Source organism: Maniola hyperantus, chromosome 1, assembly GCF_902806685.2.
Source record: "Maniola hyperantus chromosome 1, iAphHyp1.2, whole genome shotgun sequence".
Taxonomy (NCBI): Eukaryota; Metazoa; Arthropoda; class Insecta; order Lepidoptera; family Nymphalidae; genus Maniola; species Maniola hyperantus.
The window spans coordinates 4,228,045-4,245,991 of NC_048536.1; the positions used below are offsets into that span (position 1 = coordinate 4,228,045).

General features: G+C 36.2%; 1 protein-coding gene across 11 annotated transcripts in view; it reads right to left on the reverse strand.

Moving 5' to 3' along the window:
• Positions 1–6,634: 6,634 nt before the first annotated feature.
• The window catches only part of Ndae1 (Na[+]-driven anion exchanger 1), a 30,242-nt gene continuing 18,929 nt past the window's right edge, over positions 6,635–17,947 (reverse strand). The window contains exons 3-15 of one of the 11 annotated variants that reach the window (XM_069500487.1): positions 16,959–17,066; positions 15,247–15,303; positions 13,984–14,466; positions 13,750–13,869; positions 13,468–13,542; positions 11,942–13,017; positions 11,702–11,854; positions 11,093–11,242; positions 10,348–11,013; positions 10,026–10,268; positions 9,522–9,727; positions 9,169–9,268; positions 6,635–7,891 (exon numbers count right to left, since the gene is read on the reverse strand). In XM_069500487.1, the coding sequence (XP_069356588.1) occupies positions 7,817–7,891; positions 9,169–9,268; positions 9,522–9,727; positions 10,026–10,268; positions 10,348–11,013; positions 11,093–11,242; positions 11,702–11,854; positions 11,942–13,017; positions 13,468–13,542; positions 13,750–13,869; positions 13,984–14,466; positions 15,247–15,303; positions 16,959–17,066 (3,512 nt within the window). In that variant the 3' untranslated portion in view covers positions 6,635–7,816. The other 10 variants (XM_069500491.1, XM_034982749.2, XM_034982040.2 and 7 more) reach the window with 10 other exon arrangements.

Genomic DNA, 17,947 nt, shown 5'->3' on the forward strand with positions numbered 1-17,947 from the left:
GCAAGGGATTTCATTTATAACATTATATTCGAGAATAGCTAGCCTGCCCCGGCGTCGCTCGACTATAATAAAACTCGACGACATTTTTATAAAAATCCATTTATTCTTAACACTCCACAAAGATCTCCAAAACGAATACAAATGGTAACAAACACACGCCAGGTACAACAATAATTGTTTTGATACAATAATTAAGTACAATACAATATTATATTTTAGACATTCAGACTACAGGGCCGCTAATTTTCTACTATACCCTATCCGCGGACAGAAGTTACTTTAGCGCTCTCACGTAATCCATACTAATATTATAAATGCGAAAGTGTGTCTGTCTGTTTGTCTGCTAGCCTTTCACGGCCCATCCGTTCAACCGTTCAACCGATTATGGCGAAGTTTGGTACAGAGATAGCTTGCATCCCAGGGATAGGCTACTTTTGATCCCGGAAAATCAAAGAGTTTCCACAGGATTTATAAAAAATCTATATCCACGCGGATGTAGTCGCGGGCATCATCTAGTCCCATAAAATGATAGAGGCAAAAATCTCGTTAACCATTTTGAGATACCAACCAATCACAAACGAAACTATGTTTTCTAATTGAATGTCGAATGTTTTTTGAAAATATTTTCGAATTGAATTTCGAATGTTTCCGAAAACATGTTTGTGATTGGTTGATGACTCAAAATGGTTAAAGCCTACTGAGATTTTTGCCTCTATCACTTGTATGGGATTACGTAACAGAGAACCGCGCTATTCTAACTTCTTTCTGTGGATAGAGTATAGTTAAGGAGCTTATAGTAATACTGCAATGGTAATCGAGATAGCTTATAAGTCAGTAAAAGCGGTTTCCAAAAAACGGTGCTTAAAGTTTTGTTTTATGTTTTGCGTTTGTGATTATATCGGGTTATATGGCAATTTCATTTTATGAAACCCTATCTGGGTTTCATGGAATGAAGAAAGATCATTTAACACACATTCTATCATCATCATCATCATCGACCGATAGTCGTCCACTGCTGGACACAGATCTCTTGTTGGGACTTCCATGCTCTTGCACTGTCTGAATCCAGCGACTCTCTCCGACTCGTTTAATGTCGTCTGTTCATCTGGGGGTCCTTCCAATGCTGTGCTTTCCGGTGCGAGGTCGCCATTCCTGCATCTTGGGACCCAAACCTCTCGGTTTTTGGAACTATGTGGCCTGTCTATTGTTACTTCAGCTTTGCAACTCGCTGCGCTATGTAGGGTACATTGGTTCTCGTGTGGATCTCCGCATTTCTGATTTGATCACGTAAAGAAACTCCAAGCATAGCTCTCTTCATGGCCCGCTAAGCCCTTGAGCTTTCTTATGAGGGGTTATTCCCGTTGAGTCACACCCCCGTGTGTAACACTGTGACACAAGGTGCCTAAAATTTCAAAACATTCCCGTTGAGTAACACTGTTACACAACGGGAATTAATTTGAACTTGTTGGCACCTTGTGTCACACCTACATAAATACATATTATTGCGCGTGTATCAAGTACTAACTGATTGTGCACTTTTCCGGGATGTTATTTATTTATAAATACAAGATGGCGGACATGATTTTTTTTACAAAAAATTGACATGGGTGTCGTTTTTAGGGTTTTCGAGGGTGCTGAATTTGATGATGACATTTATTCTGAAATCCAAGATGGCGGACATGATTTTTTTTACAAAAAATTGACATGGGTGTCGTTTTCAGGGTTTTAGAGGGTGCTGAATTTGATGATGACATTTATACTGAAATCCAAGATGGCGGACATGATTTTTTTACAAAAATTGACATGGGTGTCGTTTTCAGGGTTTTCGAGGGTGCTGAATTTGATGATGACATTTATTCTGAAATCCAAGATGGCCGACATGGATTTTTTTACAAAAAATAGACATGGGTTTCGTTTTCAGGGTTTTCGAGGGTGCTGAATTGGATGATGACATTTATTTTGAAATCCAAGATGGCCGACATGGATTTTTTACAAAAAATAGACATGGGTGTCGTTTTCAGGGTTTTCGAGGGTGCTGAATTTGATGATGACATTTATTCTGAAATCCAAGATGGCGGACATGATTTTTTTTACAAAAAATTGACATGGGTGTCGTTTTCAGGGTATTCGAGGGTGCTGAATTTGATGATGACATTTATTCTGAAATCCAAGATGGCCGACATGGATTTTTTTACAAAAAATAGACATGGGTGTCGTTTTCAGGGTTTTCGAGGGTGCTGAATTTGATGATGACATTTATTTTCAAATCCAAGATGGCCGACATGGATTTTTTACAAAAAATAGACATGGGTGTCGTTTTCAGGGTTTTCGAGGGTGCTGAATTTGATGGTGACATTTATTTTGAAATCCAAGATGGCCGACATGGATTTTTTACAAAAAAATTGACATGGGTGTCGTTTTAGGGTTTTTGAGGGTGCTGAATGTGATGATGACATTTATTTTTAAATCCAAGATAGCCGACATGGATTTTTTACAAAAAATAGACATGGGTGTCGTTTTCAGGGTTTTCGAGGGTGCTGAATTTGATGATGACATTTATTTTGAAATCCAAGATGGCCGACATGGATTTTTTACAAAAAATAGACATGGGTGTCGTTTTCAGGGTTTTCGAGGGTGCTGAATTTGATGATGACATTTATTCTGAAATCCAAGATGGCCGACATGGATTTTTTTACAAAAAATAGACATGGGTGTCGTTTTCAGGGTTTTCGAGGGTGCTGAATTTGATGATGACATTTATTCTGAAATCCAAGATGGCCAACATGGATTTTTTACAAAAAATAGACATGGGTGTCGTTTTCAGGGTTTTCGAGGGTGCTGAATTCGATGGTGACATTTATTTTGAAATCCAAGATGGCCGACATGGATTTTTTACAAAAAATAGACATGGGTGTCGTTTTAGGGTTTTTGAGCGTGCTGAATTTGATGAACCATTTATTTTCAAATCCAAGATGGCCACAATGGATTTCTTACAAAAAATAGACATGGGTGTCGTTTTCAGGGTTTTCGAGGGTGTTGAATTTGATGGTGACATTTATTTTGAAATCCAAGATGGCCAACATAGATTTTTTACAAAAAATAGACATGGGTGTCGTTTTCAAGGTTTTTGAGGGTGCTGAATTGGATGATGACATTTATTTTGAAATCCAAGATGGCCGACATGGATTTTTTTTTAAAAATAGACATGGGTGTCGTTTTCAGGGTTTTCCAGGGTGCTGAGTTTGATGATGACATTTAATTTTAAATCCAACCCTGAAAACGACACCCATGTCTACTTTTTGTAAAAAAATCATGTCCGCCATCTTGGATTTCAGAATAAATGTCATCATCAAATTCAGCACCCTCGAAAACCCTGAAAACGACACCCATGTCAATTTTTTGTAAAAAATCCATGTCGGCCATCTTGGATTTCAGAATAAATGTCATCATCAAATTCAGCACCCTCGAAAACCCTGAAAACGACACCCATGTCTATTTTTTGTAAAAAATCCATGTCGGCCATCTTGGATTTCAAAATAAATGTCATCATCCAATTCAGCACCCTCGAAAACCCTGAAAACGACACCCATGTCAATTTTTTGTAAAAAATCCATGTCGGCCATCTTGGATTTCAGAATAAATGTCATCATCAAATTCAGCACCCTCGAAAACCCTGAAAACGACACCCATGTCTATTTTTTGTAAAAAATCCATGTCGGCCATCTTGGATTTCAAAATAAATGTCATCATCCAATTCAGCACCCTCGAAAACCCTGAAAACGACACCCATGTCAATTTTTTGTAAAAAATCCATGTCGGCCATCTTGGATTTCAAATAAATGTCAACATCAAATTCAGCACCCTCGAAAACCCTGAAAACGACACCCCTGTAAATTTTTGTAAAAAAAATCATGTCCGCCATCTTGGATTTCAGAATAAATGTCATCATCAAATTCAGCACCCTAGAAAACCCTGAAAACGACACCCATGTCTATTTTTTGTAAAAAAATCCATGTCAGCCATCTTGGATTTCAAAATAAATGTCATCATCAAATTCAGCACCCTCAAAAACCCTAAAACGACCCCCATGTCAATTTTTTTGTAAAAAATCCATGTCGGCCATCTTGGATTTCAAAATAAATGTCACCATCAAATTCAGCACCCTCGAAAACCCTGAAAACGACACCCATGTCTATTTTTTGTAAAAAAAATCATGTCCGCCATCTTGGATTTCAGAATAAATGTCATCATCAAATTCAGCACCCTCGAAAACCCTGAAAACGACACCCATGTCTATTTTTTGAAAAAAATCCATGTCGGCCATCTTGGATTTCAAAATAAATGTCATCATCCAATTCAGCACCCTTGAAAACCCTGAAAACGACACCCATGTCAATTTTTTGTAAAAAATCCATGTCGGCCATCTTGGATTTCAGAATAAATGTCATCATCAAATTCAGCACCCTCTAAAACCCTGAAAACGACACCCATGTCAATTTTTTGTAAAAAAAATCATGTCCGCCATCTTGGATTTCAGAATAAATGTCATCATCAAATTCAGCACCCTCGAAAACCCTAAAAACGACACCCATGTCAATTTTTTGTAAAAAAATTCATGTCCGCCATCTTGTATTTATAAATAAATAACATCCCGGAAAAGTGCACAATCAGTTAATACTTGATACACGCGCAATAATATGTATTTATGTAGGTGTGACACAAGGTGCCAACAAGTTCAAATTAATTCCCGTTGTGTAACAGTGTTACTCAACGGGAATGTTTTGAAATTTTAGGCACCTTGTGTCACAGTGTTACACACGGGGGTGTGACTCAACGGGAATAACCCCTTATGAGGCCCATAGTGAACGACCACGTCTCGGAGCTCTATTTATGTCATTACATAAAGGTAGTTTAAAAAATCGAAATATCCGACTTACTCCCCTCTCTATTACCTCGATATTAACGCGTCTGAATATTTCTGACAGCTGATAATATACGGTCGGCCTAAGATAGTAGCTGTCCACATTTAGTGACAGCAGTTACGCCTTAATTAGACTACAATTCAGGGTGCGTTACCACTGAAGCGGAACTGAGTTCAACAATTCCACGTTCTATTGAACACCTTCTATTGACCAATCAGATTATTGTTAGATGACGAGATAATTTCACCACGTCATCTCTCGATGATTTGATTGGTCGAAAACATATCTCCACTCCGCTCCGATTGAGTGGAAACGCACGCTAACACCGCACACGTGAGCAAAAAAAAAATTATACGCGGCCACAACCATACTAACTCATTGTCTATATAACGCGTAAAATTTAATTCCTCACGCGCCATTTTGACTTTGATGTCAAATTCCATGTCAAAAGTACGTTTTTAATCCTTATTTTAATGGTGAACCGTACTTTTGATATGACAGTTGACCCATAGAGTTAATATGGCGCGTGAGGAGTCATGTTGTACGGACTATAGGTAATATTATCTAAACATGCCTTTAGGGCTAAATCAAATCCAATATTAAAATACACTAAGATATCACGTGGGGTAGGCTGCGGATTGTGAAAGGTTGACAGCGCCAGTTAAATTCTTTGATTTTTATGTCAACTGTCAACCTCTCGCAAGCCGCGTCCTACTTCACGAGCCGTCTCAGTGAAACGGTATACCTATAACTATTAATTGATTTTTAAATAAATTAATAAGTTCTGTTGTACATAAAACATGAACCAATCGACAGCATCAGCAACCAAACTGGAATTTTCCGTAAATAACAAAGCTCCGGGTGGTTTTCGACGCTACTAGAAATTTGCTAAAGGTAGTTCTCTCAATCAAGTTTTTGCTAACTTAAAACATTTAACTTACAACCAATTACTTATTATTATCTATAGCATAATAGTTACCTATTACTCAAAAATATTAAATACTATAGTACTATTTTGTTACAATAATCCATAAAAAATATCCATAAATTACTTACGAAAAACAGTGGAATTACTTCAGTACACAATATACAAACTTAAGCACTAACTAATGGTGTTATATTGGCACTTAATTTTACATTTAAGATGAATGCACACTGCAACATAACCTCTAAGTTACATATAAGGGCGAATTTTTGATAAGGGATCTATATTGCAGCCACTTTAGCCGTAAAAGATACGAAGATTAGAAATCCATAAATTTGTTTCCAATGTAAGTAATCTGTAATTGGACTTTTTTCTGAGAACTGTATTTTTTTGGAAAATTCAATTGACTTTATTGCATGGAGAAATTCTTGCTCTCAATCGCTTACTGAGTGACTCAGAGTTTTTTTTTCTTATCACAGCAAACCCTCGAACTAATTGGCAAAGTTTTGTTGCAGTGTGCTCATCTAATAGGGGTAACTTTTTTTGCCTATGCGTAGGTTTCACTTATACATTCGTATCACACATGAAATTGATCAATTTTCAATACATTACCTATACAGAATAACGTGCTTAGGTAAAACGCATACAGTTTTCATTACTCTTAATACTAATATATGCTAATACATTTCCATTAAAAAGTTACAATAAATCTGCCAAAAATGTTGGTGGGATAATATGCCCAATAGATATGTCCCGAACACCTCAGCGAATCTTAGATATTAATGGATTTTTGGGACCGGCTGCGTCGGTAGTGATGCTGGCTTTTTCTTGTCGTATAGACATTGTACAGAGAATGAATTATTATAGATACTTAGCAATTTCATACTAACTATATGATGGTTCTACAAATCATGAGTCTAAAATTAAAAATACTATCCTATTTAACACATTTATGCCAACTACTTATACATAATTATGTGTTTTAAATTGATCTAAAAAGTTTTGATTAATTGCATTTACTTGATATGGGCAGACAACTTTTAGTAGGTACGTACCTATTATCTAAACGTTTGTATCGCGTATTTCCTACCATGACCAACACTTTCTGTTGTTGATAATAATCATTTTTTCATATAAAAAAAATCTTGATACTAACCTAATTTCATAACGTCTTTTGGGGAATAAAGCTGTCTACCAATATCAATTTATACTTGTAAGAACATAAACACATCGATTCAGTTAAATCTAGAATAGAATATTATCTATGTTATCTACGTAAATTTGTGCCGATTTACTTTCTAACTAACAAAAACTTGCACGATCATTGCAAATATTAACCTATGATCGTGCAAATTGTTGACAATGAAAATTGAGTTTTACTAACACTTGAAAAATCGACGTAGATGACAAAATATAAAAAATACTTATTTAATTTTGCGCAGCACGATGAGTAAAAATAAGAAAATCCATGAAATGAACAGCTTTTGGGCATAAAAATATAATAACCAGCGTTAATTCTGATCTCAATTAAGAATGAATCAATAGTTCTAATTCGATTGTAAATAAATCTCACAACTGTCTTTCCTTAAGGGAAAAGTCAGTGCTATACTGATTTTAATTTAGTTTAAAGTTAGATTAGTTCATAGAATCATGTACGGCCGAATAAGTACTAATGTCCAAATAAACTTAAAAATATATTGGTATGTTTTAAACTACATTGTTATAATAGAAAAGTAAAGTATCATACGTACAAAAGGACTTCACACGCGCCATTATAACTTTATATGTCAATTGTCATGTGAAAAGTACGATTTTAGTGCATAATTTAAAGGTGAACCCTACTTTTGACTGACACATAGAGTTAAATTGGCGCGTGAAAAGTCATTTTATGCGTACTATAGTTTATATTTATATATCGTGCTTAAGTATCAACATGAATAACCCTATGAAAGTTGCAAAATTCAAAAGTTTACACTGAAGTTTCGGCAGAGGTAATCTTTTTAAGTCCGCTACTCCAAGAATCCTTGCGCCTTAGAAGGTCACTCTGAAAATCATCCAGAGGAAATAAAAGCCACAAACTACCATACATTTAAATAATAATAAACCTTAAACCATAAGAACCATCCAAACCGTAAAAATAAAGAAAGAGATGGAATATTAGCGTCTGTTGAAAAAGAAATGGGCTGTAGGAACTAAGATCTACAGTCTTGAAAAATATGTACAAAAGGTAAGAATTAGTCTACTCGTAATAGACAAAAGAAGCATGCCAAGGCATTGATTTCATGCAACCCATAGGAACAAGTTCTACCTACCCGTATAATTAGTCATTAATCATGAAACATTTAAAGCAGAACAATAACTATTACATATTAAAAGTTAAAATATACTTATTAAATGTACAGTAGATGTTTAAAAAAAATTACGGAATTATATTACAACGTAGGGAAAACAATTAATTGATTTAACTACAACTTATATTAATTAAAGTAATATGATTATAAAAAAATATGATTCCACTTATCACAACGACTTCGTTTTTATTCAATTTGGAACCTTTGACTAATAAAATACTAATTTAAATGGTTACAAATAATACGGTCCCAAAAGATGAAAACGTTAACAATCATGTCGATTAATCCTTACCAGTTATAGAAATTCATGTTTTAATGAACCCACATTACTATTTTAATTTGAAGATAATTTTGATAACCACCAATGATGAAGGTACAAACAATATTTAGGGTTTACGAGTACCTCAAACTACCAGATACTCTAGCATTTTCAATACAACACAATTAAGTAAATGTAGGTAGGTATTTACAAAAAAAAGTTAAAGTTAAATAGTAATCGTAACTACATAAGTGAGCTACATCTAAAGGTATGCATCAGGCACTTTTTCTTTATGATTCTCAGACACGGTTTAGGAAGCTTTAACAATACTGGTTAGAAAAGATAAAAGATATAGGTTTAGTATTAGTTTTAATATTATTCAACAAGACTAGTGTTTGCCAAATTATTAGAACCTGCCAGGCCAGGCCCTTTAACACTATAGTTTTAATCGCAATCACCTCTAATTGACTGACCCTTCTCATTATTGGAAAACCCGTAGGTGTAGCAAGAATACCATAAATTCGGCCAATCACAATAATTGAGATTATAGCTATGATAATCACTTTCGTGCTAAGGAGCTACACGTTTTGTTGCCCGAGATAAGTACAAAGGAAAAAGTGCCTCGTGCCGTGTGACAGGTGCGTGCCATGCCGTGCTTCTTCAGGGTCATAAAATGAGTTGATGTTAAAATTTGGTATCTTTGATGCACACCTTCACTGAGTGGTCGTCTTCCTCTACTTCGTCCATCGTAGAGAGACGCCTTTCGATTTCGGATAGTGCGTTCTTTGATATTAGTTTCTTGTGTTTTATACTGGAATATTTAAGAAATTTTCAATCGCCTTATAGCTTTAGCTACAAATACATTTGACGGCTTAGTTTTGTTTATGTACAAGAAATCTCTCTGTATATCTCATTTAGGTTATCATTGAAAAGTCAGCTCTAAATCAATAAATGCGAAAGTTTTCAGGAAGATGACAATGTTTAGATTTAGCATTTTACGTCGTTTAAAAGAAGGGAGATTTTTAAAATCGCTATTTATAGCTATCTACGTCCAGGGTACTTACACTTTTTTACCGGATTTCTGCTTGGAATCCTTTGCATCGGTCCTATTTTTAAGTAGATTAGTATTGTTAACCTGTTTCCAAATTCCAGTTTTGTTCATCTCTTCAGATATATTTATTGATGCCAAAGGTATATTCATAATATTTCCATTGATAAGCGGAATTTGTAGATTTTCTTGAAACGCTGGGGGGTTACTCTTGTTGGTGTCCTACAATGGAACAGCCTGAGAATTGTTTTTAAACAAGCATTCCTGAAATCTAGGCATTTGAAATAAAGGTATATGGGAAAGCGATTACATGTTGGTATATGAAAATCCTCGTAGATTATCTTCCAGTTTCGTCGATATGATTTGGTCTTTGAAAATCATAACATGGTAATATAAATTGTCAATGTTGAACAAAAATTAGTCTACCTGTGTACATGGATGACAACTATGTGCATAATGTGATTTTGAAATGAGCTTATTTTCGACAACAAAAATGGGATAGTTTTGAATACCGTCCCACCTCAACATCGCTGAGTTCGCGAAGTTCGTCTTGGTTTCTTTTTGACATTTCTGGCATCACGTCGTCTAAAATTTTCATCTCACGTCTCGTAAAGAAAAGGTCTAAAGATTTTCTGATGCCGATCATTACCACTAGCATCAGTGGGAACAGAATAGACGTCGAGGAGAAAGATTTTATCACCCAGAGACAGACGAGACAAGTCAACTGAATGGCAGTAAAAACATGAACACGGCGAATTGGTACCTGAAACATATTTGTTTTTGTAATATTATGTTTCTCTGATGTATTTCCTATTTTTTACCGCGTATCGGAAAACACTTACCTGTCTCAAGAACATGTGGTCAGGTTGATACTTTTGTGGCATAAACATTATAAGAATCCTATCAAAGAATTGAAGACCTTTCAAGGACGCTACTCCCATATACAGAAATACACCGAATAGTACTGGCATTGGTATAAGACACAAAACAGGAGTTAATACTACTGAACAACCTATGGTTAAAAATATGAGGATATGTGTCACTCTTTGTTCTCTAACCCCTAGAAATTGAGGTTTTTCGCCCGGCGCAGCACATTCAGATTCTACTTTTAAGGAATTCACATGATTGATGCTGAGAACTGTCGCAGCCACGAACCAAGGTAGTCCCATAATGGAGCAGATTTGTATGAGAATCGCGAGGACGAACAAGTCAAGGTGATAGCCACAGCCTTTCTTTAGCTTGTTTTCTTTACGGTTCACAATCACTGCCGTTATTTGCTGATCCATAAATATTAGGATGGTCCCCAATAAAGCAGGCAATACGGCAACAAGAGCTGACCAGATAGGGTTACCGCTGAAAGGAGTTATGACCCATTGTCTTGATGGCAGTGTGGGCTTAAATTCGGACGGTACCTCCAATTTCGGGGTCTTTACACCAACTTTGTAATCCAGAAATGACATTGACAATATGGCTATGATAACTGAAAAATCACTGATGATCTGTCTGACCTGGAAAATGTAAAGTTAATAATAAAATTATGAATGAGTCACTGTTTTCATAAAAGACAATGAGCAAGGTGCAAATTACCTTGGATGGAAAGAAGAGAGAATTCTTGAAATCTTTTAAAATAATTGAAATTGCAAATGTCCCGAGGAATAAAATTATGGACATCAAAAATACATCAGGTACGTACACTTTTGTGTCACATCCTCCACCTGCTAATGTACCATTATACAACTGGAACCAAAAGAACACCAATTCCGCAAACTAAATCAAAGAACAAAGTGGTAGGTAATTTAGCTATTATGATTTCAATATTTTTTCAAGTTTTTTTAAATGAAAATATTACAATAAGACTTAAAGCTAGCCTTATCTAATTACTATACAAATCATGCCCGCGTGGAATGATGCCAAGAATACTGGCTGCATTTCCGCGCTGGACAGCCAGGCTGAAGCGTTGCGCAAAAAATTGCCATCCTTTCTGTCACCAGATGAGGCTATTAATCGCGGTGAAATGTCTCGTTTTTTTTTTGTAAGTAATAATTTAAAAAATGTTGAGCAATAACTTAACATAAATAAATAAATATTTACATTAAACTAAATCCATGCGAGACCAATAATTAATCTATGACTAATTCATATGAATTTATTTTGAACAACCTAGAACTCAGCCTGCGAAATTAAATAACAACATACCTGACAAGACTCCTTATCAACCGTAGACCAATTAAATTGCTCAGGCATTCTTGAATAATTGCTTGGTAAACAAAAGCACTCGTAATTGAGTACTTCATCGGGGCGCGTTTTCAGGGGGAACTTTTTACCAATAGAAATCACGTTCTCAACGGCCTGGAAAATTTTAATGTGTTATTACCCCTAATAAACAGTGCTTAACCTATAATTTCCACATATCAAAATAATTTTATACAAGTTTACCTTGTATATAAAAATAAATGCAATCAGTGTAGCAAAATTCTCCTCGGTGAAACGTGTTATGTAACAAACCAAAGCACTTGCGTCAATCGCTACTAAAGTAATCAGAATTAAAGCAGTCCAAGTGCCGATACAAAATCTAAATGACATATAATTCCATCCAATTTGTTTACAAAACTCGAAAACTATCGTTTCAAATACTAACACGGGACCTGTCGATCCTAATATTGTTAATGGTTGGCCCGAAAAAAATCCGTAGCCCATACCACATACAAATCCAGAAACAAGAGATTCCATTGCTGCCATATTTTTTCCAGTGGCTTCACCCAGTAAACCTCCAAACGTAATGATTGGGGAAAGGCAGGCGAAGTAAAGAAATATCCAAGACGCAACGCATTGTATAGCTAAAGCATCTTTGAAATCAGACCAGTACCAAGGCATTTTCCTTTTGAGATCATTTATTAAACCTCCAAAAAGTTTTCCACTCCTGGACAGCCCAGATTCTTCTCTTAGTCTTGCCTCTTCTTCTTCCTCGTCAAGTTCTTCTTTAGGATTATTGTCATTCGGACGTTTACGAGGATCCTGAGAAGGGACTGCAGCGGGGGGCTCTATACGAATAGCAGGATCCCACTCACCAGGTGGTAGCACTGTTACAGCATCTAGAAATTCGTCTATGCCCGCCAAAAGATGATCCCGCTTTTTAGCTCTGTAGGCTACTTCATGAAATATTTCGTCGGACATTAAAGTAGCCATTGCTCTACCAATTTCATGAAAACTTGAATTACTGTTTGGAGGTCCAAGTAATACAAACATAAATCGTGTAGGAACAGGTACTTCTGTCAAATCTCCCATAATCGTTCCTGTTTTTAGCCTTACAAAAGCAGAAAGAGTTTTTTCTAAGAAGTCAACTTCACCAACAAGTATGTTAGAAGCTTCTGCGCCAGGAGGTATTTTACGCATAAAATGAGTATTGCTTTTGTGGTTGATATCGCCATTCATAGGAAGATCGCCTGAGCTGTGATTACGATGCATAGATAAATTGCTCGGACTTTTTACCATTCCTTCGTCGTGTGCACCACCTAGAAGATTGCAAAATACATAACAAATATATCACCTTAGATGTCAACTGTTTACCTCAATAGAAAGGCAGCCGGTAATCTAATTTGTAAATTCAAACATCAAGATAAAAAATATTTAAAAAAAATGTAAGTACCAGAGTGTAATGATTTTCATACCGTCTAATTTTCAAAAGAACAAAGTCATTTTAAATGTTCCTACTATGAGTTAAGTATTTAATGATTATGACCTATGAGTAATCATGATTAAATAATATAAAATTAAGCACAGCAAAAGCTAATTTTATTAAAATAGCAATGTACCTACGTCTAATGAAAATGTAGAAATTGCATTGAGCCCAAATAATAAAAAATGAGAATACAAAGGACATCAAAATTTTAGTGTAGAACATTTAAATACGATTGTAAAAAATATAACACATCGATGAAGACAGATTAATGATAAGCGGTTACCCGCACTAGAGATGCCTAGGAATCGACCAAATTCTCCTTTGTGGGTATGTCCAGTTGATGTACTGCTTTCCTCCACTGTAATATAACGCCAATTGATCACAAATCAAAAGAATTTCAAGGGCCTACATTGGTATTAGTAAGTGTTAGTTGATCACACAATAACACCAATTAATAAATATACAGTGTGCATAAATTGAAATTAGCTGGGTTGTGCTTGCGTGTTAAGTGTCAGTAAAAGGGTGTGGTTTTGTGCGCACATCATTTTTAAACGCTTTTCCAGACCTGGGACAGCTAGGTATGAGCCTCTCGTGTCAACTGCATGAAGGAAGGGCGTATTTGGAGCTGTAGTGGACTCCCGACAACTCCTCGGACTGGAGCGTCGAGAGCCACCATCCTGGAAATCTAACATAATACTGTATCACATTGCCCATGTCATCTATCTATTTTAATAAAGATTAGAAAAATGAAGACGGCAAAACCTCTGATTGCATTATTTACGCAATGGATTATACTTACTTTTACAGGAAGAGTGATTTCTGCCTATGTCTGCTAAGGACCGGATTAAAGGCAGTCGTGACATGTTATTGTGATTACGTCTTTCATGTTGATGTCTATGTCTTCTTAATAGTGCGTCCTTGACTTTCTCTCTTCTATCGTAGGCTAAAGCACCTTCAACAATCATGTTATCGAGAACATTTTCAGCTACTTGTTCCAAAGAACTCGCTTCTAAATCGAGGATAACTGCTCCGTTCAAAATTAGACTTCGTAATTCAAATAGTGAATGAAGTGAAAGTGTGGCAACGTGTGGTTTCGACCATCTGTTGCCGCCTTCTTCGACGTCTTCCTCAAATTTAATCCATCGAGCTGTTTCTTTCCATTCTAACTCGTCTCCATCTTTGACGAGTTCTTCCATTTCAGAAAAAAGGGGATGCGATTCAAAAGAGGAATCGTCAACATCTTCCCCAAGTATGAATTGCACTCTTTGTGCAGGTGGAGTCACTGAAAAGAAAATTGTATGAAGCTTAAGGCGAGTCACCGAGGCGGGCAGCGCGGCTTTGAAGTAAACCGCTTGGAAACGTTCAAATTCTGTGTTTCAAAAGTTAAATTTGAATTTAATAAATTATAGAAGTCCTGTTGAAAACCAAAAAGCAGGTTCTCTGTAGTACTTAAAGACAAATATTTCCATATAAAAATTATTTGCCAAGTCAGAAATTTTAGTATTAAATAATTCGTTTTAGACTTTTATTTCGGCTTATTTCAAGATTTTATTTGATCGAGTGAAGTACTTCCTATTGTGTATAGTAGCACATTCTTTAGACAATGTCTTTAGGTATATTGTATATTTTTAGCAAGGCCATTATTTAATAGTAAATACCTAAAACATTTGATCTAGCAAACCAGTTTTTTCCGCTTAGCCTCGGTGACTCGCCTCTTAGTAATTGAAGACAAGTACATTTATTTTAACTTGGAGTTATTAATTTATTTGGAACACAGATAAAATTAAACATGAATTAAAACTACTACCAACTAATATAGAAACCGAAGAAATGATATACTGAATATAATTTTAAAAACCGACCATGCATCCGACATTAGTTTAAAATATTATGTTCGTGAAGACAGTAAAGAAAATGGATATCGAATGATTTATTCTCATGCTACTAAAATCAAACCAGATTTTACAATGGGAGATGAGTAGAAGAAATCTCGTTGATAGATGGGTTGGTGTTATAGATGGGTAAGAGAATATCTAAATGAATCGCGATTTTTTCGTCTTACATGTTTCGCCATCTTCCGTTACGCTAAGTCTTCGACCTCGAGCCATTATTGGTGGGCCTAAGGATTTGAATGAATTACAAAGTACTTATTAGTAATTTGCATGATATAAGAACATTTAAAAAGGTTCAAGAAAGTTCACGAGTTAGTACTTAGTAGGTACACATAGAAACTTATCATAATATAAAAAATATAAATAATATCATTACGAAAAAATTGTGACGATAAGAAATAGCAGCGTGATATCAGTTATCACCCACTGTGCCATGCGAAATAAGGAGTGGAACTTTTTCAGATTATTTTCAATAGTTAAATGTAAAAAAATCTCCATTTTGAGTTTGAAAAAGGATGTCATTTTGTAATCAGCCCCCGTCTCACAAATTACCCTAAAACGTTTTTAGAATGTATGTCCGTCCGCCATTTTCCCACTCCCTTTCACAAAATTTTATTTTCAATATTATGTTTTTACTTCTTTTTGCTAGTGTTTGTGATACAGATATAGTACGCGACAGGCCGAGATGGCAATCGGGGCGTCCCTTCCGCCCCATACCCCGATTGCTAGCTCGACCTGTCGCGCACTATAGTATAGGTATACTTTGTATATTTACCAAAAAATTCGACCATAGGTAGAAAATAGAATAGGTATTTTCGACCGCGATTCATAATCTTGACAACTGTTATGTAACTTATCTGATTTGCTTTCATCTTCAATGAGCTAACGAACCTTTTCATAACCTTTGGAGTGAAATTTCTGAGGGGGCGAATAAGTATCTACTCGTATTTTAATAAAGAAAATTGTATTCTTCGCCTCAACACTTATTACTACGAGATCGAGTCGTTTTATATGGAGAGAAAAAATGAAAATCAAACGTTATAAAGGGGATATAAACACAGAAGAGTTCGAAACAGTTTGATCAAACTCGACATTTCGCGACACGAGGGGAAAATGTATCGCGAAACTTTTGATTGATGTATTGCTATTATCGCAAATCGTTGTTGTTTGATGGATTTATGATATCTACTTACTCTTGCTTATATTGCGAATTTCAGCCTATATTGCAAGTGTCAATCTATCGAAAGGCATTTTACCTAGCATAATATCATCATCATCATCATCATGATCAACTCATCGCCGGTCCACTATTGAGCGCTGGCTTCTCAGAATGATAGGGGAATTGCATAAAAATTTTGTAATAGGAAGAAGTCCAGTGCAAATTGCAACTTCAGATTTTACTATTTCAAGCATATTTCAAGAACCAAGTTTAAGAAACCTACCTTTTAGCAACTTGATATAGCAAGCGGGCGGTACAAAATATAATATACTAGCTGATGTCCACGGCATCGCCCGCGTGGATTTAGAGTTTTAAAAATCCCATGGGAACTTTTGATTTTTCAGGGCAAAAAATGGCTTATCCGTAGTAGCCCGTCCCCGAGATGCATTTAAACGCATGATTCTTTAAAAATGTCGTGGGATCACCACGATTTAGGGTTGTAATAATTCCTTACAGTATCAGGGCTGAGGAGGTGGGTCCTCGAATTCAAAAAGTCTTTACTTAGTAGGTACCCATTGACATCTCGTCCTGTCGCGTACTATACCTGGGTATCCGGAATCAAACCCCGGACCCCCTGACTCGAAGGCAGCAAACGATTTTCAGGTTCTTCCTTAGCTTCAAGTGAATTAGTAAATCTTGGAGTATAATACAAGCGACTATTACCAGGTCTCTCTGGGTCCTTTTCGCCATTGCGATGGTGCTTATGCTTGCGGTGGGAGTGTCTTCGAGCTGGAACGTGAACTCCTACGAACACTGTATGCGCTCGGTGCCCTGAAAAAGATTTTTTACTATGTTATCATCGCAGTATGCGTAAAGTATACTATGATAATGTTCTATCCGTATAATTGATACCCCTAGTCATCATCATCATCATATCAACCTATCGCAGGTACACTACTGAGCACGAGTCTCCTCTCAAAATGAGAATCACTACCCTGCTGATAGCTGATGCCCGCGACTTCATGCGCGTGGACTTAGGTTTTTGAAAATCCCGTGGGAACTCTTTGATTTTCCGGGATAAAAAGTAGCCTATGTCACTCTCCAGGTCTTAAACTGTACCCCTGCAAAAAACGACTTCGATCCGTTGCACCGTTGTGACGTGATTGAAGGACAAACCAACAAACCAAAAAAACAAACACACTTTCTATTTATAATAGGGGTAGTGCTTTTGTCGAGGTTGCCGGACATCTGAAAGTTTTGGTTATGTTGCAAATAGTATATACAGTACCCGACAGGAAATATTGCACATAAAATTCTTGAAAGAGATAACGGTTTCATAGGCCGCTGTCTCTGTCGTCGAGACCGATAAAATGTCACATAGCTATGAGTGACAAGGACGACACTCTACGAAGCCAAAATCTCTTTCTAAGGTTCAATGTGCAATATTTTCCGTCGGGTACTATATACCTACCGATACACACACAAGCTTGCTCAGTAATAAGTATATTCATATCGTGCATTTGGTATAATAATTAGATCAGTTCTCAGGACGCTCAAAGCAAATTATCCCATTCTGCGGCCGACGGTAATTTGCAATCTAACGAGGACTATCTACATTGGCTGATGAATCTTATGTACCTACCCAGCCAATAATTGAAGCCTATTCAAATCAAATCGAATCGAATAGGTACGTATTTATTTCTTGTAGGACA